The sequence below is a fragment of the Phascolarctos cinereus genome, unplaced genomic scaffold (assembly GCF_003287225.1).
Source record: "Phascolarctos cinereus isolate Bilbo 61053 unplaced genomic scaffold, phaCin_HiC Scaffold_726;HRSCAF=1367, whole genome shotgun sequence".
NCBI lineage: Eukaryota > Metazoa > Chordata > Mammalia > Diprotodontia > Phascolarctidae > Phascolarctos > Phascolarctos cinereus.
Window position 1 is genome coordinate 230,541,364 of NW_027556098.1, and position 23,987 is coordinate 230,565,350.

At 37.1% G+C, this 23,987-nt stretch overlaps 1 protein-coding gene across 2 annotated transcripts in view; it reads left to right on the forward strand.

Moving 5' to 3' along the window:
- The window catches only part of RBMS1 (RNA binding motif single stranded interacting protein 1), a 245,618-nt gene that overhangs the window by 55,352 nt on the left and 166,279 nt on the right, over positions 1-23,987 (forward strand). Inside the window, exon 1 of one of the 2 annotated variants that reach the window (XM_021004859.2) lies at positions 21,374-22,029. The exons of the other annotated variant lie outside the window; for it this stretch is intronic. Within the exon in view, the coding sequence (XP_020860518.1) occupies positions 21,961-22,029 (69 nt within the window). The 5' untranslated portion in view covers positions 21,374-21,960. Of the gene's footprint in view, positions 1-21,373; positions 22,030-23,987 lie in introns of those variants that run through there. 2 annotated transcript variants of the gene reach the window in all.

Here is a 23,987-nt window from a genome sequence, read left to right on the forward strand (position 1 = left end):
TCTTTTCCTCCAGAAAGCTTTTTGAACTATAAATTTAAACAATGTAGTTTCAGTCTGCTAGTCCTCTAGAAAAGACCACATTCATTTTGTAAAATTTTTGCCTTTGTGGCAATTTAGTCTGATGTCCTTTGTATAAAGAGCATATAATTCAATATTCTCAGCATACCAAAATTTTAGACATAAAGGAACAAATGACCCAAATATGTGCTTTGTCTTTTTGTATTTACTCTATGCAATGGGGAAGAAATATGATAAATAACTGCACTTTGGTTAGGTATTAGAAGAAGCTGATTTCTGTGACTAGACTTCATTGTGATTGTTATTGCCTAATATCCTTCCAAAATCAAGTTTAAAAGTGATCTTATGCATATACATACCACACATTATAAAATAATGAAACCAACTTTTGTATGTATCTTTAGGGATCTGTCACAAGTTTTTATAGTCATGTATAGGTCTACTGTGCTCTTTGTCTCCCCATTCAAATGTAAATTCCTAGAGTTCAGGAGACCCCTGTGATGGCCAGCTATTTCTCTAGATCAGATGAGGCAATGTGGCACAGTGGAACATATTCTGTTTCTAGAGTCAAAACACCTGAGTTTGAATTCTGGAACTGGCACTTATTACCTTAGACAAGTCACTAAACCTCTCTATGCCTCAGTTTCTTTATCTCTAAGATGAGAGGATTGGGCTAGATATCTGTGATGGCCCCTCCAGTGTTTACATAGGGCTCTGAATAAGACTGCCTTTTTAAAAAATAAAAATAAAAAATAAATGGAAGCAATTTAAGGACCTGCCAGAAATAAAGCTATAGGGCTCTACAACATAAATAAATTTCATTTTGAAATAAATTACCATCAGTAAGCACTAAGTCCAGATTCTTAACAGTTGCTTATTATTTAATAGAATTATGTGTCACATCATTGATTCAGCATTGGAAGGAATCTTAGGCCATCTAGATTAATCTCCTTATTTATCAGTTGAATTTGAACAAATGGGTTGTTATATACTTAAATACTTGAACAGAGGAGCAGCTGGGTGGTACAGTGGATAGAGCACCTGGCCCTGAAATCAGGAGAACCTGAGTTCAAATCCGACCCCAGACCAAACACTTGACACTTACTAGCTGTGTGACCCTGGACAAGTCACTTAACTCCAATTGCCTAAAAAAAAAAGAGGAAAACAAATAGTTGAACAGAGCATAAGAACCTCCTTGGAAGAGGTATAATGGTCAAAAGATTATCAAGGTTAAAAAAGGTCTATTGAAAACTCTTAGGAAACAGAGTAATCTCTCTTTTTAGTAGTCGAGTTCACCGTCATATATACAAGAAGCAATATGTATTTTAAATGAACACATTGAAGAATTGAGTAGGTATAGACTTTAACATCTTAATCAATCATGAGAAGAGATAGCTGTCAAACAACTTTTTTGTCCTTAGCAATTCCTTTGAAATAGGAATGAGAATCATTAATGTTTCCCTCTTCCCCACCACAAAAAAAGATCTTCAATTTGCTTTATATTTTTGCTGCCTAAGATGCTTTGCTAAAATAATTTAAAGTAGTTTCCTTGATTATTTTTCCTCTTTATTTTATTTTGCAAATAGGAGATGTGTTCTTTATTCATGATTCAATTAAGCACCAGACAAATCCCAAATCCTATGGCATGAAGGGAAAAGACAAAGACAGAGAGAGACAGACAGAGGAAGAGAGACAGAAAGAATGAGAAAGAAAGAAAAAAGGAAGGAAGGAAAGAAGGAAGGTATTAGTAAAGTTCAGCTTCTGAGGTTGTCAATTTTATTTTCATTTCTTACCTGGACTAATCAAATAACACCTGTATTTGTGAAAATATTTTCCAAGTCACCCCTATTCATAAAATGATAAATTTCTCTCATTTGAAGTGAATAGTTTTAGTCCATATCAACCTAACAAATATTCATTAAGTGCCTATTCTGTGTAATTTTTCAGTGAATTACACACAACTTGCATAGATGTCTACAGAGATCATGAAGTGGTATGTTTTCACTAATTATTCAGCTAGTCAAAACCATTGTGAGTTCAGTTTCTAGTTACTAATTTGCATTAGGAAGGTGATTAATGCATCAGATTTTTAGAATAAATAATGGTTTACTTCTTCAATTAGAGCAACCAATGTAGTTTTACATCACAGCACATCAACATGGAAACAGACAACTGTGTATTTAGCACACATCTGACATTTTAGACCTCATTCCAATCAATAGTTTGGAAAAAAAAATCAAAGCAGTTACATTGTTTTGTTTGAAGGGTGGGTCATACCACATTGCATTACTGGCAGGACAGACCACCAAGGGAGATGTTATGCGCCCTCATGCAATGTGAGATAATATAAACAACTTTTGTGAGCTAGAACACCTGATCCTACTCTTTTTCAGGGATATTTAAGATGTGGATGGGTAAATCCCTTATTCCAGGATAGGTTGGCAAAGATTAATTATTTATTGCCACCCGAGGTTCTGGCCTATCTTCAGGAAAGAAATCATATGAAATTGATATGGTATTAGAGAGGTTATTTTGTAACGGACAGTACCATGGAAAACTCTTTTTCTCTTTATTCTAACCCTATCCTATCTCAAGGGGAAAAGCTTTTTATAAGCATCTTTCTGGTTTCACAGTTTTCCCCATAAATTTTCTTTCTGTTCAGTCACATTTTCTCCATATTAAGAATTCTCATTAGTAGCTATACTTTTTATTGTTATTATTAGTTAAAATCATTGTATTTGTAGATTTAGGTGCAGGAAAATTCATTTACGTAATCTATAAATCTTACAAATAAGGAATGAAATATATTAGCTCAATCATGGCAAAGTTGTGATATTTAGGATCAGATAGAACCAATTTTCATTTCCTATTTAAACATTGCAAAAGTTTTGATAAAGTTGTTATAAATTAATCAAAGAACAAAAATCCTGGGAAAAGTTTTAAATTAATTGTTGTTATTCAGTCATTCCCAACTCTTTATGACCCTATTTGGGGTTTTCTTAGCAAAAATACTGGAGTGGTTTGCCATTTGTTCTCCAGCTCATTTTACAGATGAGGAAACTGAGGCAAACAGGGTTAAGTGACTTGCCCAGGGACAGACAGCTAGTTAAAATGTCTGAGGCCAGATCTGAACTCATGAAGTTAAGTCTTCATCATTTCAGGCCTCGCACTCTGTCCGCTGTGCCACCTAGCATCTGTGAATTATGCAATTCTGGCAATGTTTTTTTTTTAAATATTGGAACCTTGGTACAACAAAAACATCATTTTTGTAAAAGGTTAAAACATAGAGGATCACAACTTAATGAGCAATTATTTTCATTTGAGTGCTTTTGGCATGATAAAGGAAACAATCGTCAAGTTATAGCAATTTGAAAATAGTATTCTTATCATGGATACTACATTGCATTCATGAACAGTGTTGCAAATCTCCCTCCCTCTCTCATTGTCTAGATAGACATCACTACCAAGTCGCCTTTATCTCCTCATGACAGGGGTTCTTAACCTGGAGCCCATGAACTTGGCTTTTATAAAAGGATATCCATTTCAATATAATTGTATGTTGTAATCTTTTGTAATTCTATATATTTAAAAACGTTATTCTCAGAAAGGATCCCTAGGATTTACCATATTGACAAAAACCTCCATGTTATAAAAAAATGGTTAAGAAGACCTATTTTAAAGGATGAATCCATTTCCCTACAATGTAGGGAAAGGAGCCTGGATTGGAACTCAGGAAATTTGGGTGTTCATCCCAGACCTATACTAAGTAGCCATGTGAGTTTTGACAATCACTTGGCTACTCTAGGCTTCAGTTTCTTCATCTCAGTTATAAAATTATAGGGGTTAGACTTGGTAACTTCTATTCTTTTCAGTTTTATAATTTTATTTCATATCAAACATGCTTTGATGACATCCTTTGCTCTGGTTCTTTTAAGAAGTTCCTTATTTGTAATATGGTGCATTCTGCTCCTACCTGCCATCCTCTTCTCCTTTGCCCTCTGTGTGATTCACATTCCTAATTCTTTGGAGGCTATAGTGTCCCATGGCTTGCAACCATATAACAGAATATTTAATAACATGAAAATAAAGCTGCTAAATGCTCTATCAGTCCTTGTATCTATGAACAGAGTTTCTTTCATATAAAAGAGTAACTCAGGAATTTCATAACGTGTGACCTTTTTTGTATTTATCATAATACTTTAATGAGAGAACTGATAACATCAGTAAGGTTAAGCTCAAAGAGATATTTCTTTCCTGTTCACTAGAAATAACATATTACTTCCTATCTCAGAACCTTAGGTTGTTTATTAGCAAAATTGCAGCTATCACTACATGATCTCCAAGGTCCCTTCTAGGTTTAATATTCTACAACATATGATTCTAATGCCTTATCATGGAATATAGGTGAACCTGAGGTCTTAAAGACTATGACATTGGAATACAAGTTCTGTCAGCTCCCACTAAGCTGGAAATAATCAAGCATGGGCCTACCATGGACTGTGTGCATGTTGTCTGAGCACCGGCCTTGATAAGTTTGATGAGACTCATCTCAGGAGTGTTGACAACCAAGTGATGAATACTTTAATAGCAATTTACAAAAATAATTGGCTAAGGCATAGAATAGTTTCAGTCTGTTCAGTGGAGGGAATAACCACACTGGTGAAAACACAGATCCTTAAAGTTGACGTGTGGCCCTGGGAAGAAGTTGAAAAAACACTTGGAATTGTCTCTGACTTTTACTTGTTTCTTCTGTCCCTGCTTCCTCTCAACTGTAATCTAGAACTTGACACTTGTTGATTTTTTTTAACCTACTGATATGGAAAATTGAAATTTTGATGCAAACCTATGATTGTACAGATGTAAGGAACTGTCAGTATGGACATTTCCTCCCTGGTATAGATAGGTAACTGGACCATGACTTGTATTTAAGAGTTTCCTCGGACACTAAGAGTTTAATTGATTTGCCCATGTTCACACAGCTAGTATGTGTCAGAAGACAGGACTTAAACCTCAGTACTTCTGATTCTAGGGCCAGCTTTTTATCTACTGTGCCAGACAATATCTTGGGTAATTGAATAGCAACTACAAACTACACTGAAAGGACTTCATTCCTTTATTTGTGGAGAAAGATCTCAGATTCTAAAGTCTGCCAAGAAGAAATATGTCTTTTATGCTAGGTTATCCATAATTGCTCTTGTGATTTTACATGTAAAGTAAATAAGAAGAAAATATCTTCTGAAGTGACTTTGAGGAATATACATACATGCACATAAATACATGCACACACACATATGCATGCCAAAACACTCAAGTAAAATACCTGTTAGTAAAATGCTTTTTTTTTAGAGGGAGTCTCTGAAATCTCTTTTGTTGTTATTACCATAGAATCACATAGAGATGGAGTGGGCTTAGAAATCATTTAATGCCTTTCATTTTATGGATGAAGAAACTGAATCCAAAGAGCTTAAATTACTTGCATATGATCATAAAAATAGTAAGGACCAGAACCAGCCTCTGAATCCAGGAATTCTAGAGATAGACCCAATTTTCTTCCTAGTACATCCCCACCTTAATTTCAATCAACAAGTATCTATGGAGTTCTTGCAGGATGCATATTATTGTACTAAGTGGAAGAGGAGACAATGAAGAGTTCAGAAAGTAATTCTTAGGAGTTTATATTTGATGTAAATGGCATTGAGTCATTACAGTAGGTACCTGAGAAAGAAAGTGGCATGGTCAAAGTAAAGGGTTTGAAAGTGCTTTTGGGACTATGTTACAGAAATAATTTGGGATTAATGGAAACTGATAATTGGTCAGAAAGGAAGAGGTTACAATAATACTCAATAAATATTTTATCTTTCCTTCCTTCTTTCAGTCACTTAGTCTGTCCAGACATGAAGAGGTTAGTGATAAAGATAGGAAGAAGTAGAACGGAGTCACAGAGAAGCAGGTAGATATTGTTCATTTAGAAGTGAATTTTTCATGCTTTCAGTTCAGTTCAACAAGCACTTATTAAATATTTTACTGTATGCCAGAGAGTGTTCTAGGTGTCAGGATACAAATGTAAAAATGAGACTGTTCCTTACCTTAAAGGAACTTATATTCTCATGCTTCATTTTTTAAATTACTTAAATAGCACTAGTTTATTCATTTGAATTAACACTAATATCATAGATCTTAGTGGATTAATTATCAGTGTTGAACTAACTATGTTATAAACTGAAGCCTCTAATTTTTTGGAGGAGATGGAGGGAGATGGTAATTCATTCAAAACTATTTATTCAATATTAAAGTATTTGGGACTCCCTGCATACAAGGAATTGTACTAGGTGTTACAGGGTATTAAAATGTTACTAATGAGCCTTATCTACCTTCTATGATTAATAATCTAGTCTCCTGGGTGAAAATTTATGAACTCTGGTGTTTTTCCTTTTTATTTCCCCAGAAAGTACAAGTTGCTTCGGTGTTAGGAACCTAGCTGAGAATCAAGTTCATACATGCCAGAGTACCAAGTACTCTGATATAAATTTAAACATTTTAAATGTTAATTGAGAAATGGAGTGCGTATTATTTTTATAATAGGCTAAAAGCCCATGTTTGGAATTTACTAGTCATCAAAAACCTTAAAGTGTGAGTTTGTATTAAGGGAGGAGATAGGGACTAGACCTATGATCTCTTTGATGTACAGAATTCCCAGAAGAGGAAACTCCATTTAATTAATGCAGGTCAGTACATTCTCTGCAGCTTATAAACTTTAGAGTTCCCCAGAGCACTGAGAGAGGTTAACCAACTTGCCCAGGATCACACCTGGTGGAACTTGGTAGTGAAACGTGGACCCAGACCTTCCCAATTTTGAATCTAGATCTCTATCCCCCCTAAGTTGGGATTCTTTTCTTTCTTTTTAAATTTAATTTATTTTATTCTGAACTTAAGAAATAAAACAAGCATTTCCATAACATAGTTGAATAGAGGCAAAAACATGATTATACATGAAACTGCAAATTTATTATATACAATTTGCTATTCTATTTAAATATATAACAAAGTTATCATGTAACTTCCTTTTTTTTCCCCTTTTTTATTCCCCATCCCCTCAGCCCTAGAGATGGCTACTATTATAAAACCATTCTATACATACTTCTGTTTATCAGTTCTTTCCTAATAATGATGTTAATAATAGGTTGCATGGACATTCAAGTTTTCTGAAAGAAGTCCTTGAAATACAGAACTCATAGCTCCCATAGACTGGAGAACATTGAAAAATATAATGATTAGTGAATCCAAATTTTCAATTACTTGAGAGATCCTGAATTAAAGAAACCAGAATTTTATTCCTCACAAATTTTTTGTAAAAGTCCTAATTTTTTTTCAGTATCATTGTTTTGTAATACATTTTAAAATATGTGCCCCTAAATAAAAATCAAGATAATTTTCATTTTACGCAAATAATTACTGATTTCCTCTTGAATAGGATTTTCATTTAATTTGAAATCTTACTACTAATATATATGATAGTAAGTCACAGAAAATTATTTCCAAGTCAAATCTTAGTCATCTATGTTAGCAAGGTATAAGAGTAAGGATGGATTGGAATTCACAGGAAATCCCCAAACTTTAATTTAGCCTTCTTTCCAAACTAACCTTTTATCAGGATCCAAATTTTCCAGTTTGAATTTCACAATCCTTAATTGTTGGCCAGCCTACACTCTGGTATAGGCACCTCAGAGCAGTAAAATGACCTAAAGGCATCTTTTTATGGGGAAGGAGTAAATTTAAACTAGGTATTCAATCTCTGAGTAAACAAGAACTACATCAAGAACTCATAAATCACCTTTCAATTTTTATGATAATACCATTTATTCATATTCACCATCACTAATATGAATAATTTCCTTCTTAATCCAAAACTGGGTCATATCTTATAGGTTAATAGTCTTGATGCATTATGTAATTTCATAGCAGAGTAATAACTTCAGATATAAGGCTTCCCTCCTCCCCCCCCCAACACTTACATGACCCATATGAAAATTTGTTCATCAATTCTGACCTCTAGTAGACTTCAGAGAATATTCAGGTTCTATGTAGAAAGACATCAGCGTTGTCTGCCTTCTTAAAGGAGTCTGAGGCTAGTTAGAGGTTGCATTTGACATGAATCAACAAGACTGTAAAAGGAGCCTTGAGTGGCTCTGACTATTGTGGTCATTTTTGTGGAAGCCTAAAATTTTTCTAACAAATAATGGTGTTCTGTGCCAAGAATAATTTTCTGAAATTAAGTTTGAAATAAACAAACCTTAAAATGGCATTGATAAGAGGAGTGGGAAAGGGTTCCTTTAAATATTTCCATATTTTATTTAGTTTTTGTCCTCTTAAGGGGCCCAAACCTTGTTTTGAATTTCTTCATTACACAAATGCATTTTCCTAATTTTTTTTGATGATTTAGGAATAGGTTAAAAATATGGGTGGAGAAATGGTATACAGGATAGCAAATAGACTGAGAGACAGCTCAGTAGCTTCAGGTCTGTTTTTTGACAGATTCCCATGTGAAATTGGAGTAAAATTCCTCCTTAAAACTCATACAGGTTGTACTTACTGGAAGGTGAGACCCAATTGTCAGATTTCCTTTGAAAAGTACTGCTATATGCGCTATATACTTGTAGCAAATCCAGTTTTGTGTTCTCAGGAAAGACTGCATGCATTTCAAAAGCCTAAACAAAGAATTAAAAATATGTATGTCCTATGAAAGTTGGGGTGATGTCTTATTTAAATGTTTTCTTTCCCATTGCTGAGCACTGTACCATGCACATACTAGTATACGCTTAAAGAATGTTTGTTAAATGAATGAATCTATGTATGAATATGTATACTACTATATGGACATATTTATTCATTTAAAAATACTACATGTACATGGTTTGTCAGTTTTCAGTGATCTCTGTTAGGTAGATGCATAGGCAGAGTTCTATATGACAGTCTCCTCCCTCAGGTATTTATCTAAACAGGTTATCTATACATACTGCATTTTATATATAACACATATAATATGTTTAGATAGATCATTATGGGAAAAATTGCCTATGCAAAGTTACATGACTAAAATAGCTATGATTAAGAATAGTATTTGGATTATATAGTCCAATCTCCTTGATAGAAGCACTGAAAACCAGCAGATGAAGAACATTTAGTTCTAGCCCACTTATGATCCCCTCTCATCCAGGCAATAGAACTATTTAATAACAATCACTTACATTTATATAGCATTGTAAAGTTTTCAAAGCATTTCCTTCATAAAAATATGGTAAGGTAGAGGGTGTAATTAACAATGTCCCCATTTTACAAAAGAGGAAATGAGGCGCAGAGATTAAATGACTTGCCCAGGACGCCACAGCTAGTATCAGGCCTGGAACTGGGAGTTTATTCAGTGCTTCCTGTTCTTTTCACTGTTTCCTGCTCTCCCTTTAAGTTTAATTGCAGGTAAATTCAGCACCATTCAATCCATTTCACTAAACTTTATTAAGCACCTACCTCTCCCACAAAAAGAATCCCTTTAAAAACCCTTAAAAGTAAAGATAGTGCCTGTCTCAAGGAGCTTACTCTGGAGCTATTCATTGTCCTGAAATTTGCTTTTCTTTACTTCTTTAGAAAGCCCACTTTCCTTGAGACTTTTGTATGGATTAGAGGCTTAATTAATAGCTTCTTCTTTTTCAGTGGGAGGGGAGGTGATGTCTATATTATCATATGTAGTCACTATATGTTGTTTTTACTTGTGTTCTTCTTGGTTACAAGGGAGGATTGAGTTCCAGGGCATGATATGGAAGTGAGAGAGGGGAGTGTTCTATTCATAAATGTAATGTAAAAAACAACATGTGTCAATACATTTTATTTTTAAAAAATACTTTTATTATGCAAATGCCAAGTGTTTTCCATTTATTGAAAGTGGAGAGAAAAAAACAAAGCTCTTTAATACTTTATATGTGTACCCACTTCCTGTTAGAGGCTTTACAGTATCTCAAGGCAATCTCCATAGGAACTCTATGTGCTGCTGTACTATGGCTGGAAAATTTTGAATTAGCATTGAATTTAATTTTAACGTATTTAAGTCATTAAAAATCTGAAGCTGGAAAATGTCTCCAAAAGTTATCAATACCATACTTCTTCTAGACAGACTTCCCTGAACTCACAGGGTTGCTATGAATACTTTGCAAATGTTAAAGCACTGTGCAAATGTGAACAATTTTGATTTATTATTATACATAGGTTTTTGATGCTTGCTAATTTTATGGTGGTTAGACCATCATATTCACCGCATAGTCAGTATTAGTTTACAGAGTATGAGTACATCAAGAAAGTCTAGTCTAAATTGGTGACAGACTTAAGAGAGAGGGATCTTGGAAGAATCAGAGAAGGTCCTTACCTTAAGATTTAGAACCAGGAGTTGTTGATATCATGATGATATCATGTTGTCATGACAACATCAGAACTTCCTGTTTCTCCCTCTGCTGCTTGGGGAGCATCAGTTCACCACAGGTTTGTGACCACTTCATGACATGTCAGGTATATTGTAAAATCCTTAAAAAAAAAACTCTGGGGACAGAAATCCCACAAGCTCCTTAAGTAATCCATTCTAATATTCTTGGTTATACTGTGGAAAGTTTTTACCATATATCTAACTAAGGTAAAATTCAAATTAATCCCATTTTCTCTTTCTCTTTATTTTAATTTCTCAGTGGAGCCGAGTGACAGTTATTTAGCATCCTCATCATACTTTTTCAGAGATTCTATTAATGCATGCCTCCTCCTCTTCTAAATTCAGGCCAAATAGTACCAATTTCATGTTGCTAATATTTTGGAGTGAAAAGGATAAAACCGATTTATTGGGGTTTTCTCTTTCTTCTTAGCTTCTAATTCTTGTAAGCTTAGTTTTCATTAAGATCCCATGTTTTATAAAGAAATGTTTCTTCTCCTTCGATGTAGAGAATGTAGCAAGACATTTTGTTCCTTTTTCAGTCACTTATACTGTTTTATTTGCTTAACTTGGCATATTCCTTTCTTTCTAAAACAGTTCCTGTCTCCTCCCTGGTTGTATCACTGGAGATGGCTGTAACTAGCTATCTCCTTTGTCCAGTGCTTCTAGCAGAATCTGTTAAAGAGTATGTGCAATGATGAGGCTATGTAACAGTGTCTCAAATGAACTCCTCACTTTGCTTTTTCTCCCCTTATTCCATATATTATGGATAATTGTCTTATGTTCATCCTTTTGGATGTGTATTAATTCTGAAGTTACCTATTAAGATCTTCCTTTTTTTTTTTTTGGCAATTGGGGTTAAGTGGCTTGCCCAGGGTCACACAGCTAGTAAGTGCCAATGGGTGTTTGGTCTGAGGCCAGATTTGAACTCAGGTCCTCCTGACTTCAGGGCAGGTGCTCTATCCACTATGCCACCTAGCTTCCCCAAGATCTTCCTTTCTTAATGTGGAATTGTCATAACTGATAGAGTATTTTCAGATATTTGACACTAATTTTTAAACATCCTGAAAATGTATGCTCTTCCATAAGCTTGTTTGCAGGACGTGGGTATGGAGATTAACAGCTCAAGAGCTAGGTTTCCACAACCAAACAAATTGGAAGACTGAGGCAATATTCCAGGTAATTTAGGGGGACAGAACTCATAACTATGAGTCTCTCTGAAATATGGAACCAATTTTTACTTGAGTTCCCCAATAGTTGCCTTTTTCTGCTTTTTCAGTAGAAGCCTGCCCTTGCTTATTCCACATATCAGCAATTACCTTACAACTGACAACAAAATAAATTATTAATTTCATTACCTTTAAGTTTACCACATGTCTACAACAAAATGACATGACAACTGCCAATTTTAGATGAACTTTTAGCCTAATTTCTAATGCTTCCATTTTTCAGAATTTGTATAACAGTGTACACTTACCAGACTTTGAGTAAAATAAGATTAAGCACTATTGGGAAGAGAGTCCTTTAATTGTAGAACAGCTGAAGAAAATAAATTTAATTTGTAGAATACTATTTGTGCTAAAGAATTCAAGTGAGCATTAAGTTTTACTAGCTCTTCTGTATATAAAAGGAGTCACTAACTTACAAATAAGTTATACTCTGAAAATCAGTTTTTAAGTCATGCTTTAAATTTGCAACATATTTTTACATACGAATAAATTTATCAATGGTGGTTAGATATTTAGTTGGCCTACAGAAGTCTATGTAATCCATAAACCATATCTTAATTCTGTATATTAGTCCTCTCTCCATCCTCTTGTTTTGAATAGGAAAATGCATTTCTCAGGGCCCATTAATCACCCAATCACAGTCTTAATTTATAGAAAATGATCCTGCCCTCTTTTTCTCAGCTTCCTTGAAGAGAAAAGTTATTCTTCTCCAAGAATGAGAAAAGTTCCTTTTATCCATCCCCATGTGGTGATAGCAAGAAGAAGGGATTAGGCCCCTAGGAAGAGATCCCCAACACAGAAGTCATTCATACATTTGTAAAGGATGTTTATTTGTCCTATTACACATCTGCTTGTCTCAACAGAATTACAAGAGTCTGACTTCTACATAATTAGAATTCAGGAGTGAATAAGTGAAATCACAGAGTTTTTTAGAATTTAAAAGTCCATTCAAAGTCCTTCATAACCTAGACCCCTTCTACTTTTTCCAGTCTTCTTATATCTTACTCCCCAACACATACTCTTAATTCCAGTGACATGGGCCTCTTAATTATTCCACAAACAGTATGAAAGTTACCAGACATTTTTTCTGCCTAACTCTCATACCTAGAATTCCCTTTTCAACTCCACCTAGTGACTTCCCTTGCTTCTTTTAAGTTCCAACTAAAATCCCATCTTTTTACTGGAAGCCTTCCCTAACCCCTCTTAATTCCATTGTCTTCCCTCTGTTACTTATTTTGCATGTAGTTGGTTTTGTATATATTTGTTTGCGTGTTGTCTCCTCCATCAGATTGTAAGCTCCTTGAGGGTAGGGACTGTTTTGTGTCCCTAGCAATTAGCGCAATGCCTGACACATAGTAGATGATTAATGCATGTCTATTGATTGATTAATATGGAGACAAAAATTCAATAGTCCTTGACCTCAAGAATTTTGTATTTGTGAGAGGAAGGTTGTTTTTGCAACATACATGGATCTCATCAGTTTGGGTGGTTTCTTCATCATGGCAGATTCCAGCCATCCATGTTGTCTCATTTTAGTGATTTTTGACTATGTTTTCCAATAGTTCTTTCACAGAGGATCCCTTTCCTCTCCACTCATCTATGTCTTTTTAACATTGTGTGGATACAAGTGCGGCATTCAGGCTACATACATAACCATCTCTTTGCTTCTGACACATGGCCCACACATCTCTTTTTCAAATCATTTAGTTGCATGATAGTATATCTTGCCACTTTTTGAAAAAGTGCTCATTAGAAATGTATTAAATCTTATTTGTATCCACAGTGCACTCTTCATTGATTCATTACTTTCCTTTGTTGGAGATTATTTTGTTCTAAGAATTTTATCCAAATAGCCTCAATGGAAAAACATTTCCTTTTAAAAAGATGGGCTTTTATGGAGACTAGTTTGGAATCTTTAAAAATCCCCATGCAATTTTTGAAATGTAATCCAGCTTACTATCTTTGGCCCACTCAATTCTGGGTCCAGCTCATTACCCATCTGTAGGACCAGTCCCAAATATATGTACAATTTTCCAAATTCAAAAGATTGGATATCTTACTGTATGTCAATGTCTGAACAAAATGCCTTTTTCTCTGTTTTTTTTTCCTCTCTAGGTATATTGTTAATCTTGTCTCATGAATAATTATGAATCTCATTGAGACTGCCCTGATATATTCTGCACCTTAATGAAATCAGCACAACATCATAACCAAACAAGTATCTGAGGGACCTCATAATCTGTTGGGAACCCATTTTCCATTTTACCCTTTTATAGACAATTCTACATGATTGTAGAGAACATCTTTGGTGGGCATAAGTCTCCCTCTCTATTATAACTTAATTGGCATTAATAACCAGAAAATCATTATGTCTTTGGCAGTCTTTGTCAATGAATTTTTAATTATCTTAATATATGTATGAGAGAACTATTACTGGAGGAAAGGCTTTAAAAATGTATTTTGTTCTACCAAGTCAAACTGTTTTATAGGGTTGTTGTTTTTTTGTAATCAACAATAATGTGTATAGCAGAATTATATCTTCTCTTCACCTCTTTTAGTTAGTTGTGTTATGTTAAAATTGTGATCACTAGAGAATTACTTATAAAAACTTCCCTGTTCCCTTTTCATATTTTCATTAAGGATATCCTCAATATGTATATAAATCATTTTCATAAATATTTTATAAAGATGGAAAAAGTAGACATTTTCAGAATGATAACATCATCTATGACTTTTTTTCTAGGAGAGTAGTGAATTCTATTTTTAATTATCCACAACTTCCTTTTGTCCAGTTTTGTAGTAGAATATCAATAATAATGTGATTAATTTCTTCCAAAAGTTTATCAGTGCATTTGAAAGAGATCTCATGTTTATAGATAGTCTGAAAATGGTATGATTCTTAGCACTTTCTTCACCCTTTCTTTAGTATTTCATCACTGAAGAAGCAAAAGTTGCTGCACAAGATTAACAGTCTTTAAACATTTTTTTCTCCATTTCTTGTGTTGCTAATGACCAAGAATTTATTGTCTGGTGACCAAGCTACCATTGATTCCTTTCTCTATACTTTTAAGATAGGTTCACTGACATATTAATCTCAGTTTCTCCTAGGATCAGAGTTAGCAGATTTTCCAGTACAGTAGAATCTACTAGACTTTATGCTCTATTGGTATAACTTTTAAAAACCCAAGATCAAGTACTTCCATGCTACAAAGAAGCCCATTTACTATGTAAACATAAGGCAATTTGAGGAGGAGAACAGCAACAAATGGAGAGAACAGGAAAGGTTCCTATAGCAGGTGAGACTCAAGCTGAGGCTTGAAGGAAGCTAAGGATTCTAAGGTGTAGATGAAGGAGGTATACATCCCAGGTGTGAGAGACAGCCTGGGAGAATACAGAGACAGCAGAAAAAGAATATTGTTTATAGTATTTAGCGTATACATGTACTCATTTTGATAAACAGAAGTCAATGATGATGAGTTTTCCCATCGAAGAAGGAGCTATCTTATTTTCCCAAACCTTCCTCTCATAGTTTATTCTCCAGAACTGATTTATTGGTTATGTTTTCAAAGCTTTTTATGATTGGGTCCCACCTACTGCTCTAAGTTTATTGTCCACTTGTTCTTAACATGAGGTCATAGACTTCTCTCAAGCCAATCTTCTCATTGTCCTGTGAATATATCTTGTAAATGCTATTCCTATGGCTTGGAATCATACAGTCCACCTCCATTATTTTTTTTCCTTTTTTGTCCTTTATTGACTTAACAAATAAGAATATTTCAATATACAAAGGAGAGCAAAAAGAAGGTTACATATGAAACTATGAACTTCCATTAGATACAGTCTTAAAAGGTGTATTCATGATAGTAACATGATCTTAACTCTGCTCCCTTCAGAACTTCCTTCTGTTCTCTTCTATTTCTTTAATGTTTTATTGATGCTTTTTTTTTTCTTTTTTTTTGCATCATTGTCATTACCCACCCACTTCTCTCCCTTACAGTTTTCCCTGCATAAAAAAAGAGTCCACCACTGTGAAAAACAATTGGAGTTAAACAAAATGAATTCACACATTGGCTATTTCAGAAAATGTATGGCAGTCAGTCAATAAGCATTCACTAAATGCTGACTATGTACCAGGCTATACTGATAGCTGTGGGTACAAAGAAAAGTTAAAAAACAATCTCTATCTTTGAGGAGCTCACATTCTATCAGGTTGTCAACATACAAACAACCAACCATGTACATATGATTTACACAAAGTGAAAATTAGAGGTAGTCTCAGATGGAAGGCACTAGCATAAAGAGAAACCAGGAAAAACTATTGCAGAAGATAGGATTTTTAGAAGTGAGCAGGGAGAGCATTCCAGACAGAAGGCAAATGCCTGTGAAAAAAGCATGCAGCCTAGAGATGGAGTCTCATTCACTTTGTACCTCTGGTCTGTCACCTCTCGGCAAAGAGCACTATGTCCATTTTCCAAATCATATTCTGTTCAAATGCCCAGATTGAGGCTGCTTCCACAAAGTGTTACATGAATAACTTGGAATCACTGTTTTTGGTCCTTCATTCTTGAAGAGGGTTTCTGTTTTGGCCAGAAATGTTGAGGGTCTTCCCCTTCCAGATTGATTTTTTTTAAGTAGGTAAAAAAAGTCATTCTTTACCTCATTTCTTACGTAGCCTTTATCACTGAATGGTGTTGCCTCAGTCAAACTGAGACCTGGGACAGACCTTAACTTAAAAAGGCCAAGGTCTCCCACCTTCAGGAATCTTGATCTGTATTTTGCCGCTGGATCCAGATGGCTCTGGAGGAAAGAGTGAGACTGGTAACTTTGCATAGCCCTCTCTCACTTAAATCCAATTCACTTGCAAGTCATGGCATCACCTTCCTGATATCATGGTCCTCTTTGAGAACAAAGGAAAAACAACAACCTGGGAGTCACACTGATGTGGTTTTTGAAGTCCCATTGCATTTTATAGCCAATATCATGGAGTTTATTACTTAATTGTTCTCTAATTGCTCTAATGTTGTTCCCCAACTAGATTATTGGCTCCATGAGTCAATGATGAGCTTTATACTTCTATTTTATCATCTTCCTTACCTCAGGCATAGCAATCTTGGGTACATAATAGATAACTCAATGAATTGACAGATTCAATTGAGATTGGAATTTTAAAGTTTATTGCTGTTAGTCTTCTCTAATTTAATAATTAGAAATATTCAGAAGTGGAAGGATTCCAATAGTAGCTACCTTGGGAAGTAATGTGTTATTCCCCACTTACAGTCTTTAAACAAAAGCTTGCTTGTTATATATATTGTAGAGAGTGTTGTTGTTAATATATGGAATAGACTAGATTGAAGAGAGTCTGGTCCTTCTAAGATTTCTGGCTTTTGTGACTCATTTTTAACAAAATTTTAACAAATGCCCAAATTCTTCAAACCTGGATCCTTGAATAAGCTGAGTGGCCCAGTGAATAAAGTGCTGGACCTGGAGGCAGGAAGACCTCGGATACTTACTTTGGGGAAGTCATTTCATCTCTGCCTCCCTCTATTTCCTTATCTGTAAAATGAGGATAGTAACAGCACCTACTATATCTCAGGGTTGTTGTTAGGATTAAATGAGATAATACTTGTAAAGCACTGAGCACTGTGCCTGACACAGTTGGTGCTTAATAAATGCCTATTTCCTTCCTTCTTTCCAAATTCCCAAATAGTGAACCTCAAACATACCTTCCTTCAATTAAGTAGTAATGTAGTTCATTGTTATTTATTTGTCTTAGGTAATAGAAAGACAAAACACAATCTTCTCTGCTCTATTTACTGAAATTAGTTTTAAGACTATTATAGTATTGCTGCTAGGGACTATTATTTGTGTAGTTCCTAGGATCATAGGCTATATCCTACACAAGGGACTTTAGAAATTATCTTCCTTTATTAAAATCAAAGTTGAAGAAACTTCAACTGAGATCCAAAGAACAAAATCACAGAATCTCAGAGTGGGAAGAGACCTCAGAGGCCATGCAGTCCAGCCCATGATGGAATAAGAGCCTCCTCCACATTTGCTTCTCCTCTAGTGAAGGAAAGAACCCATTACCTTCTAAGACAGGTCATTCCAATTTTAGATAGCTTTCATTGTTAAGAAAATGTCCCTTGGATCAAACCATAAATCTTCAGGGATAGAAGAGCTAGAATTAAAACCTAGGTCATCTGACTCAAGTCCATTGATCTTACTACTACTGTATTCTCTAGAATACATTGTTTTTATAGTAGGGTTTTGGTTTTTGTTTTTTGCATATGTGATTTCATTTGTGTAACTTAATTTTCTCTTCATACTTACAGTCTCTTGTTCTTTGACATAGTTAACCAACTCTAATGATATCATTTGCATGATTCACTCCTTTAAATCTACAAATCTTCCCTATGCCATTTAGAATACACTTCCACTGTCTCTCCAACCTTGTCTCCCTCTTCCTCTAAAACATTAACCAAGACTTGCCATCTGTATGAAGCGTTCCCATCTCAATTTCACCTGACTTTGTTACTGTAATTATTCAGTCATCCTGACTTCTATATACTACTTGTAAGTAGTTATAATTAGATACATGTGTGTGTATATGTATGTATGTTTAATGTGTGTGTTTCCCACTATTTCCTCACTTCTATTAGACCTTTGAATATATCTTGCTCATTCCAGCCTTTAAGCCTTTGCTCATGCTATTCCTTTGACTTGGAATGATCCTACTTCTGCCCTTCCATTCCAAATCACTGTTCTTTAAAGCCTAGGATCAAGAGCCCCTTCTAAGTAAAGGGTTTATTTCCTGACTACTCTGGCCCACACTGATTATTCATTGGTAGAGCACATTTAATTGTTCTCTATCAGTCTTGGTTATGAGAATAGACATACAAAGAAGAAGCTATAATTTCAGCATTGGGAGCTCTAGACACAGAAACTCTCACTATCCAAGAAAGACCCTGCCTTTGACTTAATAGATAAGATTTTGAATTGCTCAAGGTACCTAAAATTTAAATGACTTGTCCCTGGACACAGAACTAGCAAACAGAAGAGGCTGGATTTGAACTCTAGTCTTCCTGACTCCAAGCCTACAGTGTAACCCACTAGCCTTGGCTCCCTCTGTGTATTTTACACACACACACACACACACACACACACACACACACACACACACACACAAAGTAAACCTGTACTCAAGATATGTGTTTTCATGTTTCTGCTTTTCCTGTTATATTGGATTTTCATCCATTTGTCATTTGTCCTGCCTTTTTTTTTGAGATTATACATTCTTTGAGTGTGAGGGCCTTTTTTCTTCTTTCCTGGAAACCCCTACTTGTCCACAGACTGAGCAATATATACATATATTCAAAAGTGTTCTTGACTACCAAACACAGCGTTTCTTATAAAAACATCATCACTCTCATTTCATGGCATTCACTTTTATGATGGGGTTTGTAAAGCTGAATCTCTAAGACTTTTAATTTACCTTTTATTACAAAACAAACTATTTCTTTTGAAATTATCTTTTTTCTTTTGCTACATATTTTCACCTTTTATTGACATTTTACATTTTCTTCTATTATATTATTACAACATACCTGGTCAAGGACCGTGACTCTAGAACTTCACAGCGTCCAGACAGAGAACTGGGATCCTAAAACAGTACCACAAAGAAGTCAATCCATGAAGCTGTTTTTTCATGGTTTAGCTTGTGGTTTCCTGAGAGTCAGGCCATGACAGCTGAGGTTGTCCAGGGTACTTCTGCTGATAGTCCACAGGTCTGAACTCCAGGGGTTTGTGGGCAGGATGTTCTCAGTAAAGAATATCAGGACAGGACTTTAACCCATACAACATTAACAAAACATGTTTTTTTCCATACTTTGGTTTAGGAACATACAACTGAGGGTCTCAGAAACAAGAAATGGTGAGAGGCAGGTGAAGTTACTTTATTAGATGGGACAGAAGTAATTGTGGGGACACCCAGAAGTCTTTTAACAAAGGATATGACAAATAGATTAAAATATGTATCAACTATTAGTTGTATCTAGTTACTGAACATCCATTTTCAAGCTCAGAGTTTTACTTGGAATTCAAGCATCTTAGCATCTAGTATTTTTCGTTTGTTTTTCGAACAGAATGGGAGGGACTTATATGTTTGCTATTCCTCACATATTTTCATACAGGTAGAACAAAAACTTGCTAAATTTCACCAATTTACTGAAGATAGTTGTGAGGAGTATTTGATGGCTTTTAATGAGGGGTGGCAGGCTGTGTGTGTAGGGTGAATAGTTTACAGTTTGTCATTGCTGAAGCAAGAACTAGAGGTAGTGGTTTTGCTAGAAAACTAACACAGAGAACAGCTTGTTTCCCCTGCCAGTAATGAAGATTCCAGTGTTCTCATTTCTTAGACAACTTGGAATGTTATTATTATTGGCAATAGTACTAATAATAATAGTAACTTTTATTCAGTGAGGTATTAGGGCAAGAATCCAAGGACAAACCTTCATTAATCGAAAAGCATTCATTAAGACCTACTATGTGTGAGTCTCTGTCCAACAAAGGAGTACTGAAGTGAATTTTCTGTCACTGGAAGTATTCAAGCAGAGGTTGACCACCAATAGAGATATTTTAGAGGACAGGTTCAACTAGATGACCTCTAAGATCCTTTCCAACTATATATGAAGAAATAAGCCCCAACAGAAAGATACTGTCAGAAATTTTATTTAAGACTTCAAACCAGAAAATAGAAAATAAACTTTAAACTATGTCTATTTGTGCCTAATTGCTTTGAGCTACTGGCTTTAAAACAGAAGTTTCTGACCCTGTTAATCCTAATATGAAAGGATTACATTGTCCAGAGAGGGTGAAGGAGGACCAGGTAATTACAAAGAAATGATCATGAATTAGTTGGAGCAGAGTTTTTTGGGTTTTGTTTTTCTCTTCTAGCAAGTCTAAAGTGAATCCTTGTGCCGGGAGGCCTTTTAGCAAGTCTAAATCGAGTCATTGGTATACAAAACACGAGGTACATAAAACAAGGTATTTCCACACATGTATTTGACTTTAATGTTTAAGCTGTTTGTTTTTTGAGGGGGTTATACAGATTAAATGGCGATTTGCAGATGTGCTGTGTAAGTGTGGTACTGATAACTTTACTTATCAAAGTCAAAGTCATTTTGGGGAAGGGAGGTGGTGAGGGCAAAGGAGACTAGGAATAGGTAAAGAAGAGCAGGGGACTAAGTTAAATTTCCTGCCAGAATGCCTTAGTGATCTGCTCTGCCAGGGCTTTAGAGTAGGGGCGCAGTGCTGCCACCACTGGTGCTTAGGGAGGGGAGAGAGAAAGGGGGGGGGGAAGAGAAGGCGGGGAGCTGGCTACACCTAGGAATGTGCGGTATGCGGGGAGCCAGACCCAACCATTGTACCGGGGCAGGGGCCGCCAGCAGCCCTTTCTGGTCTCCTGGCTCCCAGAAAGCTGAGCCAGGGGAAGAGGGCAGGCTGCGCTGTAGCCCAGGGAGCCGGGTCCCTTGGAGCTGTGGCCACAGAGCCTGGGGCGGCTGGCGCGGCGGAGAAGCCAGAGGTGCCTGGAAGAGGCATTGGGCTCTCTGGCTCCACCCACTTCCCCCACCACCACCCCCAACCTCCTCCCCGCGCTCGGCGCCCTCTCTGGGCGGTGGTTGAGGCCCTGGTAGGTGGGACCGGTGGCGGCGCTGCTGCTGCCGCCTGGAAAGTCTCCCCTGTCGTCTGATCAATGAACTAACTCCCTTCCATGGCAGGCAGGGCGGCTGCTGCTGCTTCTACAGCCTCTCCCGCCCAGAGCTGCTCTCGGAGCCCAGCAGGAGGAAGAGGCTGCAGGAGGGAGAGGAGCCGCAGGGGGAGGGGACGGGGGCATTTCCCCTGACTTTTAGCCGAGTTCAGGAGGAGGAGGAGGAGGAGGTGCTGGAAGAGGAGGAGGAGGAGGAGGGGACAGGAGAAGTCAGCACCGCGGCGCCCGCAGGAGCAGCAGCGGCGGCGGCGGCAGCGGCGGCAACGGCAGCAGCGGCAGCAGCAGCAGCAGCAGCAGCAGCAGCAAGCAGTCCCAGCCTAGCCCTGCCCAGCCCAGCCCAGCCCCGGCCCCGACCCCTGCAGTCCAGCGAAAGGGAGTTTCCCCAGGACTAGCCTCGGAACTAGTGGCTTCCAAAGTTGCCCCCTCCCCCATCCTTGCACCCTGCCACCAGCTCCCCCTCCCCCCGCCCTCCAAGGCTTCTGGCAATGATTTTTCCCAATAGCAGCGGGAACCCGGGGGGCAGTGGCACCAGCCGAACCCCGTTTCGGAAGCAGGTAAGAGGTGGGCGGCGCGGGCTGTCGGAGAGTCGGCGTGGGGAAGAATGAGTACTGAAGGGTTGGGGCGGGGGGGTGTTGGCGCGTTGGTGACGCCGGGACTTAGTTTTGCAAAAGGGGCAGCTTTTGGAGCCGGGGAACAGCTGAGCCCTTTATCCTTCGAAGCTCATAAAAGGGACCGGGGTTGGCGTGGTGACCTTGTTTGTAAAGGAGTCGGTGGCGGCGGCTGAGATGGGCCGCAGGTCAGGCGACTTCAACTGGATGACCTTAGCGGCGGGGATGCAAACTCACCCCCTCTCCTCACGGCGCCCCCCCCCCGCCGCCCTGGGGACTAGCTGGGTAGGGTGGGGTGTAAGAGGAGGAGGAGGAAAAGGAAGGGGAGGGGTAGAGAGGGAGGGGAGGGGAGGCAAGGAGAGGCGAGGCTGGGCCAGGTTTGGGTTTGCTTAGCGTTGCAACAAGTTTTCCAGTGTGTTGTGTGCGTGTTGTATTGTGTTGTGTGCGCGCGCGCGTGTGTATGTGTGTGTGTTTTAATAAAGCGAGTCCGGTTGTCCCCTTCGTTGGAAATCTTCAACTGAAACTTCAAACTGCATGCTTTAATTTCTCACGAAACAAGGAAAACCAAGGAGATTATTGTGGGGGGGTAGTGGTGAAGGGGACACCGAAAAAAGGGGAACTTAGACCGTCGATTTTTTAGGTTTTCAGTTCTTCAGTAGCAAAGGGAAATCCGGTGACATTTTGATTGAAGAGATACTTTGGATAAGACTGAGTCATACACATGCGTTTTCCTATTTTAATATAGTTTCATACTTTTTTTTTTTAACAGATTGAGCTCCAAAGGCAATTTAGTGGTTAGATCAAAATCTTGTGCGGGAGGGAAAAGAAGGGCTGCAAAAGGAGGGGGAAAAAAAGCTTTGCGAGCTCATCATGGGTGGCTGCCTTTTTCTGTGTTTGTTTTGTTTTGTTTTCCCCAATCTTTATTATTTTTTTTTTGCCAATGATTATTGAAGCCAAGTCATGACAAATCTCTCAGAAAGGCAGGAGCAACAATCAAAACTTAGATTTGTTATTATTTTTTTTAATATACAGCTCTCTATTTATAAAAGGTTACACTGATTAGAGGTCTGTGGCAAGATACTAGTTGAAAAAAAACAAAATAAGACTCCTGTGTCTAACCTTAAAAACTGAGGCAAATCAATTAAGTTATTATCCCAATAGTGATACAAAAGAATCACATCCTTTGATGTGGACTTTGGCTCAATTAAGAGTAGATACATCATAACTAATGGCAAAAATGCCTACTAACTTTACTGCAAGCTTTCAAGGGATTATTGATTTCTTTTAGTCCATTTTTATTCTCAAATTACTGTTTCCTTTAGACTCTGAGAGAATTTGAAAATGTCTTAATTTTGGTAAAGCAAGGACTTTTACAGTTACCGGTTTTGTTGAGCTGTCCCTTATTAGGTTTCACTTTAGAATGGAGGACTAAGGGACTCTGCTATACCCTTATGAAGGCAAAACTCTGATTTTGAAATCAAGAAAACTTTTGCCTGGGCTAATAACTATGAAATGAAGACTGATATATCCAAAAATATGTTTTGATCTTGGCTGAAACTTTCAAAATAAAAGTTTAGGATACACATAAAAAGCATACTTAATGTGAACTAGTTTAGAATAAATGTCTGCATTGGCCACACTTCCATAAACTTCATAAATGAAACCAATTTACTACAAAGCCTCTCCTCCTCCCTCCCCTTCCCGCCCACCTCAGGCTACCTGAAAAGATGGTTAATTATGTAAGGAACTGTAGGGCCTTGTGTATTCATTTATTTGTTGTCAGGGCACTGCAGGGTGTTAGCTGTGAAATGAGGGGAAAAGGGCGAGGGTGAGGCCTTTTACTGTAAGGGGCTGTAGGTTTTGTGTGTGGATGGGAGATAGCCTGCTGGTCTGAAGCACACTGA